At 41.3% G+C, this 24,273-nt stretch overlaps 1 protein-coding gene across 2 annotated transcripts; it reads left to right on the top strand.

The window, feature by feature from the left end:
• The first annotated feature begins 1,225 nt into the window (after positions 1 to 1,225).
• Positions 1,226 to 15,972, top strand: LOC139167854 (alpha-1-antitrypsin-like). Of its 2 annotated transcripts, XM_070752910.1 has the most exons (6): positions 1,233 to 1,283; positions 8,996 to 9,085; positions 9,116 to 9,652; positions 10,407 to 10,677; positions 13,330 to 13,477; positions 15,698 to 15,972. In XM_070752910.1, the coding sequence occupies exons 2-6, from the start codon at positions 9,013 to 9,015 to the stop codon at positions 15,887 to 15,889; spliced, it is 1,221 nt and encodes a 406-aa protein (XP_070609011.1). In that variant the 5' UTR covers positions 1,233 to 1,283; positions 8,996 to 9,012; the 3' UTR covers positions 15,890 to 15,972. The 2 variants fall into 2 exon arrangements, with proteins under 2 accessions (XP_070609002.1, XP_070609011.1); XM_070752901.1 differs by having other exon boundaries at positions 1,226 to 1,283; positions 8,996 to 9,652.
• The last annotated feature ends 8,301 nt before the right edge of the window (positions 15,973 to 24,273 follow it).

The following is a 24,273-nucleotide window of genomic DNA, read 5'->3' on the forward strand; positions in this document are numbered from 1 at the left end:
AAATGCTTGAGTGAACTAAACGTTGAAAAAAGAATTGGATATGTGTTCATTTGCCAAGCATTCTGGCAACCATACAGGTAATATTTCTATGACATGAAAGTACATGCAAAATGTGTTTATGAAGACCCAGGATTCCTCTTCATTTGTATGGATTGAGTGTGTTTTACCTCTATTAAACAAGCAGTTACTACTCATGCATTGCAGAATGTAGCAGTGCAAGCAACATGCATGAACAATTCATTTCTGAATATCCAACCCTGTGGTAGCTCAGTTTGTATGAACATGCCCTGCAGATTATGTCCAGTCCGGGGCAAGAGGTTAGGAGAACAATAGAAAGTTTCCTCTTCAATTCCAAGCCAATTTGAAAAACAAACAAGTATAAAAAAGGGAGAGGAGGGAATGTTTTGTTCCCTGACAAAAGAACAGAGTAATGGTCAGATGGGTACATCAAATGAATACTGTTTTACTAAACAAAAGAAACCTAGTGAATTTCCATGCCATCATTGTAATATTCATAATTGTCATCATTATTGTGAGTCATGTCTGTAATACACATTCCCACAGACACAATTTTTGCCTTTTATTTGGAATGTGGTTAATCTTTTTTAACTAAGCAAGTCATACCTAGCTATCATCCATCCACCCATCCATATCTATCTGTCTATCTATCTATCTATCTATCTATCTATCTATCTATCTATCTATCTATCTATCTATCTATCTATCTATCATCTAATTTCTTCCTATTGTTATGCCTGCCCATCTGAAGCAAGTAATCTTGGGTGACAAACAAACATAAAACAGTTAAAAAACAATTATAGTAAAATAAAAATTAAACATATATGGCTGTTGAGAAAAAGTCATCATAGATATTAATTGTAGCCAGGAAAAAGGACCCTTCACATCCTCTGGGCTGCAGGACAGGGGAACAAATCCAGATCTTCAAGGACTTACAAAAGGCTAACAGGTGGTCCCTGATCCTAACTATTTGACCAGATATTAGAAAAAGCATACATACCTAATTTTTGAAAGCCATAGCTACACCCAATCAACATTAATCAACATTAAATGAGTTCCTGAACTTTTCATTTATTTCGATTGCTGAAAAAGCTGTTTTTTGGTTTGCCAATATTTAGACAATGCTTAAAATAAATATGCCTAAATACCTTTGGTTAATGTTTAAATGAGTAGGTCCGTACTATTCTGCAATCTGAGGTGTATAAATAGCAGAAGAAAAAGGACAAGCGACCTATTTGAATGAATGAAAGTTCTCCATATATACAGTGAGTAATGTCATGGGGTGTGAGGTGTGGGTTTAAAAGTCATTGCATAAAGCTTGTTTGTCTTTTTATGTAGTTTACAAAGTTTATAAAGTTGAAGAGACTTCAAATGTTATTTGTAGTAATCATGCATATAATTTGTATTCCTATATTTAGAATTCTATAAAATAGCATTTAAATTGTTTATACTATTTCACTACAATAAATACCTGTGGCTTAACTGAAAAAAAAAATTAAATAGAAGCCAACAAATAGTGAATAGATTTCAAATGGGCATAAATCATTACATGAGGTATATGTGGAGAGTGTGTGTATGAGAGGGGGGAAGGAGAGAGAGAGAGAGAGAGAGAGAGAGGCTATCTCCTCACTGTTAGGATACAAAAAAATTGCAATTTTCATTGTAATGCAAAGTGAAGCTCTGAAGTGGTGTATGTAGAAGGAATGCAGATTGCATTTTTATTTACATGGGAAGGTGGCAGAGAAAACAAGTCTTTATTTAGTACATTTTATATCATAAGTCTACATTAAAAACAAAGAAGTGTAGAACTTTGTATATTAATCATTAATAAAGAGTAGAACAGATACATTTACATATTAAAAGGCTTTATATAAAACTTAAAATTATAATTAAGAAGACAGGAGAGGAAAAATGGTAAGTAATTACTTACCAAATGAAAATATTTCATTATTATTATTTATTATTATTTATTGGATTTGTATGCCGCCCCTCTCCGAGTCTGCGGAGAGGGGCGGCATACAAATCCAATAAATAATAATAAATAATAATAATAAAATATTTTCATTTGGTAAAATATAAATACAGAATCCAAAGCAGGGATAGACATCTATGGCAACTTTATGACCTGTGGACTTCAATTCCCATCATTCCTCAGCCATCATACCTATGATGGCTCAGGAATTATGGGAGTGGAAGTCCACAGCTGATAAAGTTGCCCTAGTTGCCCACCTCTGGTTTAAAGTATTCTGCAACATATAAAGTTGTAGTGAGGGGCAGGCGACCAATGGCAGGATTGTGTGGGCTTCCTGAGAGAGAACCAGTGCTAAAATTAACCCTTTGCATGAGCTGAGAGAAAGTTGTAGGCCTAACAGTTCGTAGAAAGCAAGGAAGGTTTTTGGGTTTTTTTGCAAAGCAGGGAGTTTTACTTTACATATACTATAAGATTTTTTTTCCAAGTCAAGCTCTTCCCCTTCTCTCCCCCCCCCCTCTCTCATTACTTACCTCAAAACTGTGGAAAACAACCCTTGATTTTCAGCAATCACATGCGAAATTTTGGAGAAATTCCCAAGGGCTAAAAAAAAAAAAAAAAGGGAGGGAGCTCCGGGATGAAACAGACTACGGTAGGCAGGACAAGGCAAGATAATAAAGGTAAGATACAGAAAAGTAATAGCGAGAACAGGTTTTTCTCCCATAGAGAAAGGCAACTGTATAGGCCAATAATGGCAAACTTTTTTGATTCGCATGCCAAAAGGGGACCAGTGGGTGTTCTAACATGTGTGTAAATGCCCACACCCCTTCCGTCCCCTCCCACGCATTCACACACACACCCACACACGCGCTGCCCCCTGCACATGCTCACAGGCCTTTCTGAAGCCTAGTAGGTGAAAAAAAATGCCCAAATGGGCAAACCGGAAGTTCAAAAAACGCACTTTCGGTTTGCCCATTGTGCTGTTGTTTGCACTCTGGGGCTTCAGGAAGCTTTCCTGAACCCTCCAGAGTTTGGAAAATGCACTCCTGGTTTACGCATTGTGCTGTTTTTTGTGCTCAGGGGCTTCAGAAAGTTTCCTGAACCTTCCGGAGTTCATAAAACAGCACAATGGCAAACTGAAAGTGCATTATTCATAACTTCTACTTTGTCTGTTAGGGGTGGGGTTTTTTTGCCTTTCCCAAGGTTGAAAATCAGCTGGCCAGGGCACACACATGTGCTGGAGCTGAAACATGGCTAAGATCAGTTTCCGGTCACAATTCAAAGTGTTGGTTATGACCTATAAAGCCCTTCATGGCACCGGACCAGAATATCTCCGGGACCGCCTTCTGCCGCACGAATCCCAGCGACCAATTAGGTCCCACAGAGTTGGCCTTCTCCAGGTCCCGTCAACTAAAAAATGTCATTTGGCGGGACCCAGGGGAAGAGCCTTCTCTGTGGTGGCTCCGACCCTTTGGAACCAACTCTCCCCAGATATCAGAGTTGCCCCCACCCTCCTTGCCTTTCGTAAGCTCCTTAAAACCCACCTCTGTCGTCAGGCATGGGGGAATTGAGACTTTCCCACCCCCTAGGCTAATAAAATTTATGCATGGTATGTTAGTATGTATGATTGGTTTTTAAATTGGGGTTTTAAATTAACTTAAACTTAAATATTGGATTTGTTTACATTGTATTATTATTGCTGTGAGCCACCCCGAGTCTGCGGAGAGGGGCGGCATACAAATCTGATTAATAAATAAATAAAATAAATAATAAATAATAATAATAAGTCTCACGTGCTGTCCCATATGGCTTCACATGTCACCTGTGGCACACTTCCCACAGGGTCGCCATCATTGGTATAGGCCAGTGACGGCAAACCTATGGCATGGGTGCCACAGGTGGCACACAGAGGCATATCTACTGTCATGCAAGCCATTGTTCTAGCTCCGCTCCAACAAGCATGCGTGTGACAACCAGCTGATTTTTGGTTCGCACAGAAACTCTGGGAGGACAATTTTGACTTCCAGAGAGCCTCCAGGGGAAATGAAGGAGGATGTTTTTACCCTCCCCCAGCTCCAGGGAATCCTTTGGAGCCTGGAGAGGGCAAAACACGAGCCTACTGGGCCCATCAGAAATTGGGAAACGGGCCATTTCCGGCCTCCAGAGACCTCTGGGGGGGGGGGTGAGGGAAGCTGTTTTCACCCTCCCCCGGCACTGAATTATGGGTGTGGCTACTCACGCATGCACGATAGCATGCAAGCATGCTCTTTCAGCACCTGAAGAAAAAAAAGGTTTGCCATCACTGGTATAGGCCCTTTCATTTGGAGTTGAAGCCCAGGCTTTCTCTCTCATCCCCCATCTATAAGGTAGATAAGTGAACCAAATATAGGTGTGAAATCAGCAGCTGAAATAGTGAGATGCACTTACAAAGCCTGAGTGCCCCTATGTAGCATTCATCAGAAAAGGCCAGGGCTTTGTCCAGGTGGCCAACTGCCATTTCTCTTGAATCAAGTGTGTGTTCTGATCACCATTAACTAAGTGGTGCCTGGAATTTATTCTCATTAATCTAAAAGGCACTTTTCCTCTAACTGTAATTGTTAAGATTATTTTTTAAAAAAAAGTCTTTAATAATCTTACACTTTTAAAAAGCCCATTAAAAGAAAAAGAAGGGGAGTACAGTGGTACCTCTACTTAAGAACTTAATTTGTTCCGTGACCAGGTTCTTAAGTAGAAAAGTTGTAAGTAGAAGCAATTTTTCCCATAGGAATCAATGTAAATGCAAATAATGCATGCAAACCCATTAGGAAAGAAATAAAAGCTTGGAATTTGGGTGGGAGGAGGAGGAGGAAGAAGAGGAGGAGGACAGTCGCTGCCGAAGGAAGAAGGTGAGGGGAATCATAAAAATCCAAAACTTTAAAGCTTTTTTTAAAAAAGGAGGGACCCTGAGGCGGCGACAAGGAGCACACACCTCCCATACACCCAGCATGAGGCTGCCTCCCATACACTGCGCCAGAGAGAAAAACCCAGGGGGAATGGCAGGAAACTGGCCGGGCCTTCATGCCACTCTCAAATTTCCTGGGAAATTTTTTCAGGCATGGGTTCTTAAGTAGAAAATGGTTCTTAAGAAGAGGCAGAAAAATCTTGAACACCCGGTTCTTATCTAGAAAAGTTCTTAAGTAAAGGCATTCTTAAGTAGAAGTACCACTGTATTTCCTTTTAAAAAACAAAAAAACAATCAGAGCTATGATAGCAGGTTGTTAAAATTCTATTTGGCACCCAAATTTGCAGCAATGTGAGTATATTTGGTCCTGTGGTACTAAGCATTCCAATTTATTCGCAACAATTCTTTTTTTATATAAATATATTTATTGAATTTTTCCAGTTTTAAAAACAATACATAATGTTATTTACAGATGAATTAACATCTTATATATACATTTTAATCTATATTGTCTTCTAATCATCCTTGTACATCTTGATGTTTTATTCCGGTGATTATTTTGAGTTTCTTTTTTAGTCCATAAATATCATTTTGTCCAGATTGCAGAGTAGTCCGAATCTTTTTTATTATTTAGTTCCATGGTCAGTCTGTCCATCTCCACGCACTCATATATTTTCTTAATAATCTCTTTGTCCTCGGGTTATTGCTGATTTTTCCATTTCTGCGCGAATACGATCCTTGCTGCTGTTATTATATGCAGGATTAAATATTTAACATTTTTGGTATAGGACGCTCTCATAATACCAAGTAAAAAAAATTCTGGTGTATATTCTATTGTTATGTTTGTTATTTGATGCAACCAATTGCTCACTTTTTTCCCACATTTTTTCGTCTCGGGACATGACCACCATAAATGAAAGAAGGTGCCTTGTGTTTTATTACATTTCCAACAATTCTTATAACAGTTAAACATAAGGTTTACATTTTCAAGAGCAAATATGAAAAAGGCCAGTTGCCTTTTGAAAAGCACGTTTGGGACAATCATGACCTGGATGATTGAGAATCTCCACATACATTTACAAAAGCTGATAAATTTGCATGTCATTGTGTGAGGAACTGCTTATGGTTGTTATTCCTAATATACAGAAAAAGTCCACATGGATTATTTATATGTTTGAATGCTGGATGTTACCAATATGTGTGTGTGTGTGTGTGTGTGTGTGTGTGTGTGTGACATGTTTTTTTGCTGAATTTGAAAATTAACGGAAACTAGGATAGATCTATTTAGGCCTTATTTTGGCCTCATCAGCTAGCCATACCCACTGGGACTTGAACCTGCAACCTTTGCCTTGTACGGCAGAGAATTATCCTCTAGGCTACAGTATCCAATCCCTTCAGCTATATATATATATGATTTATGATGATATGATTTATATATGTGCAGGGATGGGCAGCAGGTAGGATGGGGTGGAATGCAGTTCCACCAGCGGAAATGAAGATGAGTGTACAGCTCCAGCTGATTGGCAGCTGTCACTTCCGGGATTACTGGTCTGGGCTCAGCTCTCCTTTTTTTCCCTGCTGCTGCTGCTGCATCTGCGCTCCTTCCTTTTTTCCTCTTTCTTCCTTCCTGGCATCGGATGAGCTTCCCTCTCTCCTTCTGGCTCCCTTCCAGCGTCACGCAGCCACCTCCCGCCTGAGGTGCAAGCAGAAGGCGTGGGTGGAAGCAGCGCTGGCAGCCTTTATGCTTCTGGCAGCACCCATTCGCCTATCTACCCAGCCTGAGGCGGGGGACGACCCAGGAAGGAGAGCGCGGGAAACATGAAGCAAATTTTCACCACAGCAAGCAACACTGATAAGGTTGTAAGTCGAGGACTTAACAGTTCACTTGAACGATGATGACCGTTCAAGCCACTGCCACCTGGTCACATGGCCGGCAAGCCACTCCTACTTACTGTATATGTGAAATATTATTTTTTTGTCACGCTGGTATATGGAAGGAGCATACAGCTTTCTTTTTGCCGGCCCCATTAGGCGTCATATTCCAAGGCAGATAAGCTTTTTATAGCCGACAACTATAATCTATAAGTGTAACATATTTTTGCTGAAAATCTTCCTTTTCATTATCAGCAAAATATGTCTTACACACACACACACAAACACAAACCCATAGACATAGACATACACGTAGACATAAACATAAACATACACGTACACATACATATATACATATATGTATATATGTGTGTATACATTAATGAAAAGCCAAAAATTTTACTGCCACACTGTGGGTGTGATTTATTTTGTAGGTGTGGCTTGATGGTCATGTGACTGGGTAGGAGTGGCTTGCCAGTCATGTGACCAGGTGGGAGTGGCTTGAATGATCATCCTCGTTCAAATGAACTGTTAAGTTCTTGGCTTACAACCTGCCAGTGATGTTCACTGGGATAACAATTTGCTTCACGTTTCCAATGCTCTCCTTCTTGGATCGCCCCCCACCTCAGGCTGGGTAGCTTGGTGAACAGATCCCGATCAGCTGTTCAGAAAAGAAGGTGGAGGCAAAGGGCCCCCCGCAACTCCTGCCGGTGCTGGTCTCTCTGCCAATTTCCAAGGAGGAGGACTGGAGAGGGGGAATTTAAAAATATTGGAAGCCGAGGGAGAGTTACAAGGTTATTATTGTCGCACGATGCCTTTTCATCTCAGCTGTGGGCATAGTGAGGGCTTCACGAGGGGAAAAAGACTGCAGCCCAGAAGGCTTTGGCGCGACACACCTTTTCCCCCCTGTTTCTGCTGCTGTGTGCTCCTCACTTTTTTCCTCTTCTCTCCTTCCTGGCCTTGGGAGGTGGCTGCATGAGGCTGGAAGAGATCCGGGCAGGAGAAAGGGAAGCTCGTCTGAGGCCAGTAAGGAGCAAAGAAGAAAAAAGCGATGAGGATAGATGCAGCAGTAGCAACAGGGGGAAAAAGGAGAGCTGAGCCAAGATCAGTAATCCAGGAAGTGACTTCCACCGGACAGCTGGAGCTGTGCATGCATCTTCATTTCCGCTGGTGGAACTGCGTTCTACCCTATCCTGCCTAGTGCCCACCTCTCTCTGTGCGTGATGTGTGTGAGAGAGACTTGTTTTTGCTGAATTTGAAAATTAAGGAAGACTAGGATAGATCTATATCGGCCTTGTTCTGGCCTCATCAGCTAGCCATACCCTCACTGGTATTTGAACTTGCAGTCTTTGCTTTGTAAGGCAGAGAATAAACCTCTAGGCTACAGTATCTAATCCCTTCAGCTTTGTACCAGGGAAGGGTTATATGTTTTTCTGTCAAATCACCCTGGTATATTGAAGGAGCATCACCGCTTCCTTTTTGCCTCTTGGCCCAACCCAGGGCCATTTCCAAGGCAGTTAATTTATTCATAGCCGACAAATATATGTAACATATTTTTGCTGATTATGAAAAGGAAAATTTATCATATCATATCATCATATTTTATCATATCATATCAGCAAAAATATGTTACATCTATAGATTATAGTTGTCAGCTATAAAAAAGTGGTGGGGCTGAGAGGCAAAAAGGAAGCTGTGATGCTCCTACTATATACCAGGCGCAGGGATAGGCAAAGTTGACTCTCCTATGACATGTGAACTTCAACTCTCAGAATTCCTGAGCCAATTATACTAGCTCATGAATTCTGGGAGCTGAAGTCCACATGTCATACAACAGCCAACTTTGCCTACCCCTGTACCAGGGTGACTCGCCAAAAAATCACTCATATGTATATGAGAAAGCCTTCACCTTTAATTCTTCCTACAAGTAACTAGGCATATATTGTAGTACAGACTGGTTACACATAATTAGCTCAGAAAGGTACCAAAAATGATCATGTATAACATAAAATGGGTTTGAAATAAATTTATATTACCACATTCTTGACTTGAAAAAAAAATCATCAACATCCTTTCATGCTGGCCTTCAACTGGAAGCCAAAATACCCATAAAATTGTAACTGAAAAAGCTGCATTACAAACAAAGCGTACAATTAAAAAAAATCCCTCTTCTTTGTCCCTATATTCTTTTGCAGAATAAATCATTGGCAAGATGAACAGAATCATTCATCTCAGCTTGGCCTTGATTGTGTTTTCCTTCGTCAGCCACGCTCACCATGATATCGATCATCACCACGATCATCATGATATCGATCATCACCACGATCATCATGATCCCAAAGCTGCTATCAAGATCCAGGGCAACGTTGCTGATTTTGCAATTGAACTCTATAAAATACTGGCTGCAACCTCACATGGAGAGAACATTGTTTTCTCACCCTGCAGCATTTCTATAGTGCTTTCAGTTCTGTTATTAGGGGCAAAATCAGACACTCACGCAGAGATTTTAAATGGCCTTGGATTTAACTTGACACACATTCAGGAAGATGAGATCCACCAGGGGTTTCATGAACTTCTCCATCTGCTCACACACTCAGAGGGGGATTACAAGCTGGATATTGGACAGGCCCTGTTTTTAAAGGAAGGCATACAACCATTGCAGACATTTTTAGATAAGGTTAAGGGATTCTATGAAGCAGAAATCCAAGCCACAAAGTTTCAGGAACCAAAAGAAGCTGAGAAACAGATCAATGATTATATAAAGGAAAAAACACATGGGAAAATTGAAGAACTAGTCAAGGATCTTGACCCAGAAACTGTCTTTGTTCTCACAAACTACATATTCTTTAAAGGTAATATTGATAGAGAAAGGGGATGATATCTAAGGATGCTGTTTGAGACAAACTAAAGCCAATTGAGATTGGTAAAAGGGGGTGGAATTGCTCAAATTCAGAAAAGAAAACTTGATTTCTAATCAATGCAAATTACAGGGACTAAAAAACTAGCCCAGTACAGAAATGTAGGTCTATGTTTTTACCTCTCATATAATTACTTCACTACTGGGGGTTGTACAAAACAGAAGCTATGCACTGTTTGTAACTACATTACATAGTTTTTCACTTCTGTGAAACTATTTTTGGAATGGTGGTTCCAGTTTTTTAAAAGGGGAAGGAAAACCAGATAAGAATCCAAAGTGGCATAACTGATATTATCCCAGACTAATGTGTTATTCATAAAACTGGGTTACAAATGTCACTAAAATGCATCCCTGTAGAATTTAAAAACAACAAAAAGAGAAATCGATTGACTCTTCTAAATAATTCTGCTTGATATAAGATCACAGGCTGCACAACTCTCCATCTGAATAGAGTATACGTGCCTAGAGTTGTGCAGAGTTTAGAATGGGTGTTTTATCAAGATTGAAGTAAAATGTATCAAGAAAGTGCTGGTCAGCATAAGCAAATGAATCCAGAGCATCTTACTAGATAAATTTTTGCCTTATTAAAGAAGATCACAACATCTTCCTGAGGGTAAATCCAATTCAGCTCAAACAGGTTTAATACTCTTATCCAAATATTACTGTGGGTCCTTTTTTGTTCTATTTAGGCAACTGGGCGACTCCTTTCAATCCAGAGTACACAAGGGAAGAGGACTTCTTTGTGGATCGCAATACAACTGTCAAAGTCCAAATGATGCACAGGACCGGTTGGTTTTACTCCTATTTTGATAGGCAGCTGTCTTGCACAGTACTGCGGATGGACTACAATGGTACAGCAGCCACCTCATTTTTTGTTTTGCCTGATCCTGGAAAAGAGAACCAATTGGATAAGGCTCTGTCAAAAGATATTCTGACAAAATGGGCAAACGATGCACACAGGTAACACTTCGTTTTACTGCTTCTATATTTCTCCATAGTTAGTATATTGTTAAATATAACTAAAATCAATTCAGTGTCCATGCATTCTTTGCTATACTCTTTCCAAAGGTATATCTATGTATTGTCCCCCATGTATAAGAGTGGAAGATTTGCTCATTACAGTGGTACCTCTACTTAAGAACTTAATTCGTTCCATGAATTAATCCGAGTAGAAAAGTTTGTAAGTAGAAGCAATTTTTCCCATTGGAACCAATAGAAAAGCAAATAATGTGTGCAAACCCATTAGGAAAGAAATAAAAGATTGGAATTTGGGTGGGAGGAGGAGGAAGAAGAAGAGGAGGAGAACAGTAGCTGCCCAGAGCGAAGGGAGCATTTCTTTTCTCTGGGCACTGGCAGAGGTTTATTCCCTCTCCAAGTGCCCAGAGAAAGGAAAATGCTCCGTTCGCTCTGGACTGCCAAAGCCTCCTTAAGCGCCACCGAATGGTTTCTCTGGCAGCCCAGAAAAGCCCAAGATGGCCGGGATTAAAAGGGGAATGGCAGGAAACTGGCTGGGCCTTCGTGCCACTCTCAAATTTAGGTTTAGGTTTAGGTTTATTGGATTTATATGCCGCCCCTCTCCGCAAACTCGGGGCGGCTCACAACAATAATAAAAAACAGTACAGTACACAATACCAAATCCAATGCCCACCCATCCAGTTCCAATTGAAATTAATAATCTCATAAAAAGCAGTATATATAAAAAACAGGCACACAGTCAATCAATCAACAAAACAACATGGGCAAGGGGGAGGTGTTTTAGTTCCCCCATGCCTGACGGCAAAGGTGGGTCTTAAGGAGTTTACGAAAGGCAGGGAGGGTGGCGGCAATCCTAATCTCAGGGGGGAGCTGGTTCCAGAGGGTCGGGGCCCCCACAGAGAAGGCTCTTCCCCTGGGTCCCACCAGACGACATTGTTTAGTCGACGGGACCCGGAGAAGGCCAACTCTGTGGGACCTAACCGGTCGCTGGGATTCGTGCGGCAGGAGGCGGTCCCGAAGATATTCTGGTCCGGTGCCATGAAGGGCTTTATAGGTCATAACCAACACTTTGAATTTCCTGGGAAATTTTTCCGGGCTCGGGATCTTAAGTAGAAAATGGTTCTTAAGAAGAGGCAAAAAAAATCTTGAACAGCCAGTTCTTATCTAGAAAAGTTCTTAAGTAGAGGGATTCTTAAGTAGAGGTACTACTGTACTTCTTAATCATACTAATAATTATTCTTCCCTCATTCCTTTGCAAAATAGCTCCAGACATGCCATTCAGATTGATATGTCCATGTGGAAAATTCTGTATCATTCTTCTAAGTGGTGAGAGAGTATCCTAGAGGACTGAATGATGGTGGTGGTGATGGGGCTTTGGTGAGGAGATGCCAAGCACATGCAGCTCCATTTGCGCAAGTGGTGGCACATATGCCCACTTCTCATGAAAATGGAGTTGTGCGCATCTCTTGTCCACCATTCATACAAATGGAGCTACACTGGCCCGCCACTTCCACAACTAGGTTCCAAATGGGCGGCAGTCTGGTATTGGGTCACAGGGGTTGGGGATTCCTGCTTTAGTCAATCAGCAGACTTGTTCTAATACAGACAGCCTCCATATATTAACTACTTTGGACAGTGATCATGGAAATACAACAGTAATAAACACTGGTAAAATAGTTTCTGACCAATGCACACATACCCAAATTTCTGTTCCTGACCACAATGTACACCAGAATGAAAATAACATTGTGAAAGCAAAAATCAGTACCCACCTGTAATGCATTCAGTATTATTCAGTTGAAAAAGGATACAGGTAGTCCTCAAGGTACAACTGCAATTGGGCACAAAATTTCTGCTCCTAAGCAAAGTACTGAGTTTTGCTACATTTTATGACCATTTTTGTCATAGTTGTTAAGTGAATCACTGCAGGTATTGGATTAGTAACATGGTTGATACATAGATCTGCCCCCCCCCATGAAATGGGTTAGTCAGAAGTTCAAAAATGGTCACCAATATGAGACAGTTGCCAAGCATCTAAATTTTGATCACGTGACTATGAGGATGCTACAATGGCTATAAGTGTGCAAAACAATCATAAGTCATGTTTTTCTCTGCCATTGTAATTTTAAATGGTCGCTAAATAAATTGTTAAAAGTTGAGGACTACCTGTATTAACTTTTGGATAGAGGTTCTTCAGGTTTGTGAGAAGTAACTGATGTAATGAAAATGAAACTTGCGTTTTATTTTGGCCTGATAATTTTTTTTTTTTAAAAAAATTATTTATTTTTGGAATTTTGTTTGCTTGACTTTCTTATAGGTTGATGTTTTAGTTTAGTTTTAAGCCACCTAGAATCATATAGTATTGGGCAACCTATAAATTCATTAATTCAATCAATCAATCAATCAAGTATGATATTCATTTTGACAACAACGCCTGTTGCTCCGCGTCAAATAGTTTAAACAGATTGATAACGGTTGTTATGATAGCAACTAATTTCTTTGTTAAAGGTCCGGCTTCCATATGACAATGATGGCTTTGTTATGTGTGTTCTGTTTGTGTTAGTTTTGCTGATTTTAGTAAATATTACTACTTCTTAATTTTGCAATGAGTGAAAATGTCTTTCTATCTTTCTGAAGGGGTACAGCAAGGGTCTCCCTCCCAAAGTTTAGTATTTCAGCCACATACAGCTTAAAGGAAGCCCTCTCAAAGTTCGGTATTACTGACATCTTTACTGACCATGCCGATCTCACTGGAGTCACTGGGGAGCCTTTGAAATTGTCTAAAGTAAGTAAAACTTTTATATTGCTTGCATCATTTCAAGCAGGATTTCAGAAAGATGAATAGAATAGAATAGAATTCCTTATTGGCCATGTGTGATTGGACACACAAGGAAGTTGTCTTTGGTGCATATGCTCTCAGTGTACATAAAAGAAAATTCAGTGCTACCTCTACTTAAGAATGCCTCTACTTAAGAACTTTTCTAGATAAAAACTGTGTATTTTGCCTCTTCTTAAGAACCATTTTCTACTTAAGAGCCCGAGCCCGGAAAAATTTCTAAGGAAATTTGAAAATGGCACAAAGGCATGGCGAGTTTCCTGCCATTCTTCCTGGGTTTCTCTCTCTGGCGCAGTGTATGGGAGGCACATGGTCCTCCTCGCCATCTCAGAGTCCCTCTTTTTTTTTTTTAAGCCTTAAAGTTTTGGATTTTTTTGATTCCCCTCATCTCACCTTCTTCCTTCGGCAACAACTGTCCTCCTCCTCTTCTTCTTCCTCCTCCTCCCACCCAAATTCCGAGCTTTCTTTTCTTTCCTAATGGGTTTGCACACATTATTTGCTTTTACATTGACTTCTATGGGAAAAATTGTTTCTACTTAACAACGTTTCTACTTAAGAACCTGGTCACGGAACGAATTAAGTTCTTAAGTAGAGGTACCACTGTTTACATTTGTCAAGAATCATGAGTACAACACTTAATGATTGACGAAACAAGATTAATAAAAATCTTCCAAAGAGTGCCATAGCAAATCGTTCTGTCCTGATCTTTCTCTATTTGAAAAATGATGTTGAAAGTGATTTGATTAAAACATGTATTAGTTATAAATGTTTCTTTGTTTAAGCCAAAATATTGACTAATATTTACTTTTGGAACTCTAAAAACCATTTAAAAATCTGCAATCCTATTTGGTTCCAATAACAAATGGGGTTTGCTTTGGTTTCTTTCTATCCTTTTTGCCTTCAATTACTATATTTTATCCCCTTTCCTTTTATTATTATTATTATTATTATTATTATTATTATTATTATTATTTAGATTTGTATACTGCCCATCTGGGAGGACTCGGAGCGGCTCACAACAAGAAAAACAATACAATGAATACAAATCCAATATTTAAAAACCCTTATAAAAAACAATCATACAAGCCAAACAGACCATGCATAAACCTCAATAGCTATGGGGTGTGCTAATTTCCCCATGGCTTAGATTCCAGAGGGCCGGGGCCATCACAGAGAAGGCTCTTCCCCTGGGTCCCACCCGACGGCATTGTTTCGTCGACAGGACCCGCAGAAGGCCAACTCTGTGGGACCTAATTGGTCTCTGGGATTCCTGCGGCAGAAGGCTGTCTCAGAGGTATTCTGGTCCGATGGCATGTAGGGCTTTATTGGTCATAACTAGTGTTGGGCGAACTTCAAGAAGTTTGAGTTTGGCAAACTCACCTGAACTTTGCCGTGAAGTTTGGGTGAGTTCGCTGAACCCGAACCCGAACTTTACCCGAACCTGAACCCAAACAGCAGCAGCACTTTTAAAAACTTTTTCTAAAAGTTTGGGTAAAGTTCGGGTGAAGTTCGGGTAAAGTTCGGGTTCGGCTGAACGCCGCGAAACGCCACCGCCTGGGATGATAGTGTGGAATCCCATTGTGGGATTTCCCATCTCCTTTTGTTTGCTGCAAGCAAAAGGAGGTGGGAAATCCCACGAGGGGATTCTGGGTGCGGGGCTTTGACATCATGGAGACTACTTGCTGGCCAGGAAGTAGTCTCTGTGATGTCAAAGCCCCGCCCCCTGAATCCCCTAGTGGGATTTCCCACCTCCTTTTGCTTGCAGTGCTGAAGCAAAAGAAGGTGGGAAATCCCATGATGGGATTCTCCACTCTCCTCCTGGGCGGTGGCGTTTCGCAGCGTTCAGCCGAATGTTGAACCCGAACCCAAACTTTACGCGAACTTTTTTAAAAGTTTGGGTTCGGGTTCGGCATGCTGAACACTGCAAAGTTCGGCACGAACCCGAACTTTGCAGGTTCGGTTCGCTCAACACTAGTAATAACCAACACTTTGAATTGAGACCAGAAACAGCCAGTGCAGGCCATGGAGTGTGGTGAAATTGGGACAATGCAGAGAAAGCTACCATAAGGCCTAGTAGTGCAAACTCACAGATCTGTGTAGCAAGTTGTCATCATTTTTGAGATATGTTTTCTACCCCAAACTTTGAACCTTTTCTCCCTTTCTTCTCAGATTACACACAAAGCTGTGTTGACTGTTGATGAAACTGGAGCTGAGGCAGCAGGAGCTACTGCTGCAGAAGCAATTCCTATGTCATTGCCTCCAGCACATAGATATAACCGTCCTTTTGTATTCTTCATCTTTGATACAAGAGTCAATACTACATTATTTGTGGCCAATATAAGAAACCCAACACAGCCATAAACAATAACAAAACCCCAGAGTATATTGGATTTTGAAAACAGTTTCAAAAATAAAATAATATTGGAACATGAATTTCAATAAAAGAAGGATTTTTATTTATTCTTTTGCAAAGGAAATTTAACAAACCTATTTAGTTCCTGTGTGAATGCTCATACGAAATGAAATGGTTGGTAAATAGAAAAGAATGGGGAGGGGATGCGAGGGATCAGTAAATATTTTGACCGCCCTCTTTTTTTTCACTCGTGCAGTATACAGGTCCTCAATGGAAGGCAGGTTGGTAGCAATTGTTTTTTCTGCAATCCTGATTATACTTTGAAGTCTGTGTTGGTCTTGTTGGGTTGCAAAACTGAACCAGACTGTTATAGAGCTGCATATGACAGACTCGATGATTCCTCTGTAGAACTGTATCAGCAGCTGCTTGGGCGGTTTGAGCTTCCTGAGTTGGCACAGAAAGAACATTCTTTGTTGTGCTTTTTTGATTATGTTTTTGATGTTAGGTGACCATTTTAGGTCTTGAGATATGATAGAACCTAGAAATTTGAAGGTCTCTACTGTTGATACTGTGTTGTCTAGTATTGTGAGAGGTGGAAGGAGGTAAGGGTTTCTTCTAAAGTCTACCACCATTTCTACGGTTTTGAGTGTGTTCAGTTCTAGATTGTTCCGATCATACCACAAGGATAATTGTTCAATCTCCCATCTGTATGCAGATTCATCATTGTCTCAAATGAGTCCGATCACTGTTGTATCATCTGCAAACTTCAGTAAATAGAAAATAAAATAAATGGGGGAATACTCAGGTGGATTGTCTGTAGATTGATGATAAAACTGAGTAAAATAATCCCAAAATATAAAAAGATATATTTCCTTTGATCAATATTACCGTATTTTTGGTGTATAAGACGCACCTTTTAACCTCAAAAAGGTGGGTCAAAAAACAGGTGCATCTTATACACTGGATGTGGGGCAGGGTCATCAGCCACGGGGGCTATCCGCAAGGCCACCCGGCAGTCGTCGGCTAGAGGCTGGCGGCTCGGCCCCGGAGATGAATGGGGCGCATGTCAGCAGCTTTGGAGAAGCAGGCGGGCATCCCCTTAATGAATCAAGCCGGCGGAGGAACCCACAGGGCAGCTTCGATCATCCGGCGGGACAGGGCTCGGCTCCATCAGCCCCCCCACCTCACTCTCCCACCTTTGGGGGCACCTTTGGGAGGGTGCAGAGGTTGGCAAAGGTGCTCCAAGGAAAGCTGACTCAGCTCAGGAATTCTGGAGCTGGTACCCTCTGCTCAGAGCGCCCCCACTCCTGACATGGAAAGGGGAAGGATGCAAATAGATAAGAATAGATAAGGGGAGAGGGGATAAGATGTGTTCTCAGTTTATAACTTCCTGGTAAATCTTGCAGCTTCTTAAAGCCTACTCTCTCGAAGAAAATGGGAGTTTAGCTGAATCTTTAGTGCTCTAAAACAGGGATCTCCAACCTTGGCAACTTTAAGACTTGTGGACTTCAACTCCCAAAGTTCATCAGCCAGCAAAGGTGGCTGAGGAACTCTGGGAGTTGTAGTCCACAACTGTTAAAAGTTGCCATGGTTGGAGACCCTTGCTCTAGAAACACTCCTTTTAAGGAGTATTTCAGGTTTATCATTATCACCATATATTTCCATGCACTTCATTTGTGAAAATTGGAGTAAGTTTAAGTTTAAGTTTAAGTTTAATCAGATTTGTATGCCGCCCCTCTCCGCAGACTCGGGGCGGCTCACAGCAACAGCAACACAATGTACAACAAATCCAATATTTAAATTAATTTTAAAAACCCCACAAGTTAAAACCAATCATACACACTAGCATACCATACATAAATTTTATAAGCCTAGGGAGAAGGAACATGTTAATTCCCCCATGTCTGACAACAGAGGTGGGTTTTAAGGAGCTTACGAAAGGCTAGGAGGGTGGGGGCAACTCTGATATCTGGGGGGAGTTGGTTCCAAAGGGTCGGGGCCGCCACAGAGAAGGCTCTTCCCCTAGGCCCCGCCAACCGACATTGTTTAGTTGACGGGACCCGGAGAAGGCCAACTCTGTGGGACCTAACTGGTCGCTGGGATTCGTGCGGCAGAAGGCGGTCCCGGAGATATTCTGGTCCAGTGCCATGAAGGGCTTTATAGGTCATAACCAACACTTTGAATTGTGACCGGAAACTGATCGGCAACCAGTGCAGACTGCAGAGTGTTGGTGTGACATGGGCGAATTTAGGAACGCCCATGATAGCTCTCGCAGCTGCATTCTGCACGATCTGAAGTTTCCGAACACTTTTCAAAGGTAGCCCCATGTAGAGAGCATTACAGTAGTCGAGCCTCGAGGTGATGAGGGCATGAGTGACTGTGAGCAGTGACTCCCGGTCCAAATAGGGCCGCAACTGGTGCACCAGGCGAACCTGGGCAAACGCCCCCCTCGCCACAGCTGAAAGATGTTTCTCTAATGTGAGCTGTGGATCGAGGAGGACGCCCAAGTTGCGAACCCTCTCTGAGGGGGTTAGTGACTCCCCCCCCAGGGTGATGGACGGACAGATGGAATTGTCCTTGGGAGGCAAAACCCACAGCCACTCCGTCTTATCCGGGTTGAGCTTGAGTCTGTTGACACCCATCCAGACCCCAACAGCCTCCAGGCACCGGCACATCACTTCCACTGCTTTGCCGACTGGACGAGTAGTCACGAAAGGGATCTTTGAAAACCTCATGGTATAGTAGTAATATTAAGGCAACCTCAGCAGGGAACTGTAATTGTAAATGATTCTATCCCTAGTCATTTCTGTGATTAAAGGAACAACTAACAAAATGAATTGTCCTCTTTTGTTTGTTTGTTTGTTTTGTTTGTTTGAGTTAGGGGTTAGGAGTGCAAGGGTCTTCAAATCTAGCAAGTTTAAGGCTTGTGGGTTTCAGTTCCCAATTCTGAGCTAGCATGACTGGTGGAGGAATTCTGGGAGTTGAAGTCCACAAGTCTTAAAGCTGTCAAGTTTGAGGACACCTGAGTTAGAGGTTAGGAGGGCAAGGGTCTTCAAACCTGGCAAATTTAAGGCTTGTGGACTTCAATTCCCATTTCTGAGCTAGCATGACTGGTGGAGGAATTCTGGGAATTGAAGTCCACAAGTCTTAAAGCTGCTAAATTTGAAGTTTATAAAAAGTGTACATGGTTTTAAAATGTATACATGATTTTAAAAAGTATACATGGTTGTAAAAAGTATTCTGCTACACTGGTATTTTATTAAACAATATAATACTACACCATTTGGTTCAGAATACTTTTTTCCTTGTCCCCCCCCTCTAAATTCTAGTTGCGTCTTATACACCGGTGCGTCTTATACGCCAAAATATGTTAACTAGACCGGGGTGTCAAACTCAAGGCTCATGGGCAGCATCCGGCCTAAGGGGGCTTAAATCTGGTCTGCAGAGCAGGCTTGGAAATATCAAAGGACTGGCCCGCGGTGACTCTTCCAGCCAAATATTGAATTTTCCTTTAAAAAAACATAGAAATTCAACAAAAATAGACAAACAGAAAAACAAAACAATGTAAAAACACATTAATTACAATAAAGACACATCATACACAATGCCATACATAATGGCAATCAATATAAACCCTTACAATGAAATCATATTTATTTAACAATCTATTAATTATTAGCTATTAGTTGGTGTATCTTGCCAACCATCACAAAAAGAAAAGAGATAAATGTAATAAATTAATTGGTGAAATAAAGTAATTAGAAATGTCCCGACAAAATAAACCAAATGATACAAAAATTACAGAAGAATTTAATATTGTTACCCAAGAGGAGCTCACATAGAATATCACATCAGCAAAACAAAACTATTTTCAATTTGATAACAAGCCAGGTAGGTGGCTAGTTTATAAGCTTAGAAAGGAGCAAGCAGCTAGAATGATAGATGCATTAACAGATAATTTGGGAGTATTTCAATCCAGCATGACAGAGAAAAAGAAAATAATACAAAGATTTTATACATAACTTATTTATTTATTATTTATTTATTTAATTTATTTATTTATATGCCGCCCATTTCTGAAGATTCCCAGGACTTTATAAACAAAGGGGAAACATAGACACGTAAATCAAGGAATATTTGAAAGATGAAAAACTGTCAATCATTTCAGAGGAAGATAAATCTATATTAAATAATAAAATAACAATAACAGAATTAAGAACTGCTATAGATAAACAAAAAAACAAAAAATCCCACCCAGGACCATCAGAGATAAACAACATTTTACAGAACTCTTTGGAACCAATAATGTTGGAGCTATAGTTCTCTTTCTTTCTCTCCCTCCCTCTCTTTATCTCTCTCTTCCTCCCTCCCTCTCTATTTCTCTTTCTTTCTCTCTGTTGCTCTTTCTTTCTCTCCCTTCCTTCCTCTCCTTTTCTCTCTCTCTCTTTCTCTCTCTCTCTTTTCCTCCCTTTCTCTTTTTCTTTCTCTCTCCCTCCTTCCCTCCCTCTCACTCACTCTCTCTCTCTCTCCCTTTCACCTTCCCTTTCTATTTCTCTCTCTTTCTCTCTTCCCTTCTCTCTATTTCTCTCTCCCTCTTTCTTTCTTTCTTTCTTTCTTCCTTTCTCTTTCTTTCTCTTTCTTCCTTCCTCTTTTATCTCTCTCTCTTTCTCTCTCTCTTCCTCCCTCCCTGTCTCTTTCTCTCTCCCTCTCTCTTCGTCCCTCCCCCCCATTGTTTCAGCGAAACTGGGATCAGCAAAAGGGCATTTAAGAGTCTGTTTTAAGGTGGCGCTGCACGCTGTAGCCAAATTGGGAAGAGGGTGGAGGAAAAAAAGGAGGAGTGGTGAAGAAGAAGGGGCTCAGCAGCTAATCCACCCAAGCCTTTCTCAATGAAGGAGCCGGCCAGAAGGACTGACACGGGAAGTGGAGGAAGAAGGGGAACTTCCCGAGCTACCGAGGCATGTTAAAAGCCCAGTCACTTCAGCTTTTTCCAAACGGCTGCCAGCTCTGCCTGCCTCTTCAGGGATATGCCCAGGTCGTATCCAGGAGGATGTCTAGGCCGGTGGGGGCAGTTTGATGGGAGGCTACCCACCCAATGAAGACCAACTGTCGCGCCAGCTATCTCAGCACAGAAATAATAAATAAATAATAAATAAATAAATAAATAAACAAATAAACAAACAAACAAACAAACAAACCCACCCTGTTTTGCCTCAGAGAATTTCAAAATAAAATACTGTACTGTGTGTCTATAACAGTGAGCTCATAATAGGGCAACTCTATCAATATCAAAATGCCACTTAAATAGTTGAGCTAGTTTCAAACTAGATTTTGATTTTCTTTCTCTCTTCCTTACTCCCATTCTTTTTCTTTCTCTTTTCCTTCCTCTCTTTTTTCTATCTGTTTCTCTCTCTTCCTCTCTTCCTCTCTCTCTCCTTCCCTCTCACTCTTTCTCTCTCGGCTTCTGGGCAGGTTTGGAAAACTCTGAGTTGATGATGATTTTTAAGTGAGCGATTGCTCACTGCTCAGCTTAGAGGGAACAAATTATCAAAAAGTGGGACTGTCCTGCCAAAAGCAGGACATCTGGTCATTTTAGCCTAGTAGTGCAAACTCACAGATCGATGTAACAAGTTCTCATAATTTCTGAGATATGTTTTGTACCCCAAAATCGAACCTTTTCTTCCTTTCTTCTCCGATTACCCACAAAGCTGTGTTGACTGTTGATGAAACTGGAGCTGAGGCAGCAGGAGCTACTGCTGCAGAAGGAATTCCTTACTCATCGAGTCCATCATATATATTTAACCATCCTTTTCTATTCTTCATCTTTGATACAAGAGTCAATACTACATTATTTGTGGCCAATATAAGAAACCCAACACAGCCATAAACAATAACAAAACCCCAGAGTATATTGGATTTTGAAAACAGTTTCAAAAATAAAATAATATTGGAACATGAATTTCAATAAAAGAAGGATTTTTGTTTATTCATTTGCAAAGGAAATTTAACAAACCTATTTAGTTCCTGTGTGAGTGCTCATACTAAATGAAATGGTTGGTAAATAGAGAATGGGGGAGTGGTCAGATGGATTGTCTGTAGTCCTCTGTATAGTCTGGAGGACAGAAGGAAAAGGGGGGACATGATCGAAACATTTAAATATATTAAAGGGTTAAATAAGGTCCAGGAGGGAAATGTTTTTAATAGGAAAGTGAACACAAGAACAAGGGGACACAATCTGAAGTTAGTTGGGGGAAAGATCAAAAGCAACATGAGAAAATATTATTTTACTGAAAGAGTAGTAGATCCTTGGAACAAACCTCCAGCAGACGTGGTAGATAAATCCACAGTAACTGAATTTAAACATGCCTGGGATAAACATATATCCATCCTAAGATAAAATATAGAAAATAGTATAAGGGCAGACTAGATGGACCATGAGGTCTTTTTCTGCCGTCAATCTTCTATGTTTCTATGATGATTAAACTAGGTAAAATAATGCCAAAATATAAAAAGATATATTTCGTTTGATAATCAAGATTAACTAAACCAGGGGAGTCAAACTCAAGGCCCATCGACTGCATCCAGCCCACGGGGGCTTAAATCTGGTCTGCAGTGCCAGCCTGGAAATATCAAAGGACTGGTTTGCGGTGACTCTTTCAGACAAAACAGGCCATGAGAGGTGGGAGATGGGGCATTTTCAGCCTCCTCAGCCTACTGCAGCACTCTACCTACCTGTTTTCAGCTGGCAGAGTGCTGCAGGAGGACTGGATTGGATCGGTTATGATTATGTGGTCTTTTTTTTTTTTTTATGAATTTTCCTTTTAAAAAAACATAGAAATTCAACAAAAATAGACAGAGAGAAAAAACAAAACAATATAAAAAACACATTAATTACAATAAAGACACATCATACACAATCAGCTACATATATAATTCCAATCAATACAAACCCTTCGCTGGAACATGAATTACACTGGAACATGAATTTCAAAGAAATACAGTTATTTCCCCTGCAAAAGTTAACAAATCTATTCGATTCCTGTATAAATCATAAAATGAAAACAATAGTTACTTTTTTAAAAATATAATCTTTATTACAAATAAATAAAAGCCCTTCATGGCATTGGACCCGAATATCTCCGAGACCGCCTCCTGCCGCACGAATCCCAGCAACCGATTAGGTCCCACAGAGTGGGCCTTCTCCGGGTCCCGTCAACTAAACAATGTCGGTTGGCAGGCCCCAGGGGAAGAGCCTTCTCTGTGGCGGCCCCTACTCTCTAGAACCAGCTCCCCCCAGAGATTAGAACTGCCCCTACCCTCCTTGCCTTTCGTAAACTCCTTAAAACCCACCTTTGTCGTCAGGCATGGGGGAACTGAAATATCTCCCCTGGGCCTATACAATTTATGTATGGTATGCTTGTATGTATGTCTGCTTAATAATGGGGTTTTTAAAATATCTTAAATTGTAAATTATTAGATTTGTTATAAACTGTTTTTATTGTGTTGCTCTGGAGCTGCTGCCGCTGTTCCCTACAGGAGAGGTGCTGGTGCACCACAATACTGGAGCACCCACTGCTTCTGCCTCTGTGGCTATTGATGTTGCAGAGCCCAGCAGTTAGCTAGAGAGCACTGAGCCTCAGGTTGGGCTCGCCACTCTTCAGCTCTCCCTCCCACCCCACCTCCCTCTCTTGCTCAGGCTAGTCATCCTCCACCTGCCCTCCCACATCCTTCATGGGGGTATGCAGGCATTGGAATCTCTTGCAGGAACTGCCATCAGTTCCTTGGTGTTGTGTCCAGTGACCCTCCTCCGTCTCCAGTTCTCGAGTGAAGCAGGAGGGGGAAGTAACTCTCGCAGGCTGCCTAAGGCTAAGAACCTGCCTTTCCTCCTTCCTTCCCTCTCTGTCAGCAGGAAACTTTTGGCTTCATGAAACATGCAAGAAATCTTTCTCTTTTCCAAACTCCACCAGAAATGAGTCCTCATGAGACTCATCACCCCTGCACAGACTCTGGGATTGAAAGGGGAGAAAGATTTCTTGCATTCAGTGTGCAGTGTAAAGTTGTTGCAGGCTGCTGCAAAATTATCCATACTGGTTTGCATTTCCTGCTCTGATCCAGCATTCAGGGCACAATTGTGAGCAAAGAGGAGGTCATGTAGCACAGTCTCCTTTATCTTGGTGATAGCCTGGAGCAGCGGTCCCCAAACTACGGCCCGCGGGCCGGATGCGGCCCGCTGAGGCGATTTATCCGGCCCGCAGGGAGCACACGAGATTTTATGGATAGATATAATAAGCTCTCGAATCTCCCGTCCATTCACCGCGGAGGATGAGGTGAGGAGGAGACGGTGCAGAGGCAAGGGGTGGGGAGGAAAGCGGGCCTGCAATTGGCCCCTTGCAGG

The sequence above is a fragment of the Erythrolamprus reginae genome, chromosome 1 (assembly GCF_031021105.1).
Source record: "Erythrolamprus reginae isolate rEryReg1 chromosome 1, rEryReg1.hap1, whole genome shotgun sequence".
In the NCBI taxonomy this organism is placed as follows: domain Eukaryota; kingdom Metazoa; phylum Chordata; class Lepidosauria; order Squamata; family Dipsadidae; genus Erythrolamprus; species Erythrolamprus reginae.

Coding starts and splice junctions, on each gene's coding strand:
- LOC139167854 (XM_070752901.1), top strand. CDS start 9,013: ATGAACAGAATCATTCATCTCAGCTTGGCCTTGATTGTGTTTTCCTTC. Junction 9,653..10,406: donor AAACTACATATTCTTTAAAG/GTAATATTGATA, acceptor TGTTCTATTTAG/GCAACTGGGCGACTCCTTTC. Junction 13,478..15,697: donor AGCCTTTGAAATTGTCTAAA/GTAAGTAAAACT, acceptor CTTTCTTCTCAG/ATTACACACAAAGCTGTGTT.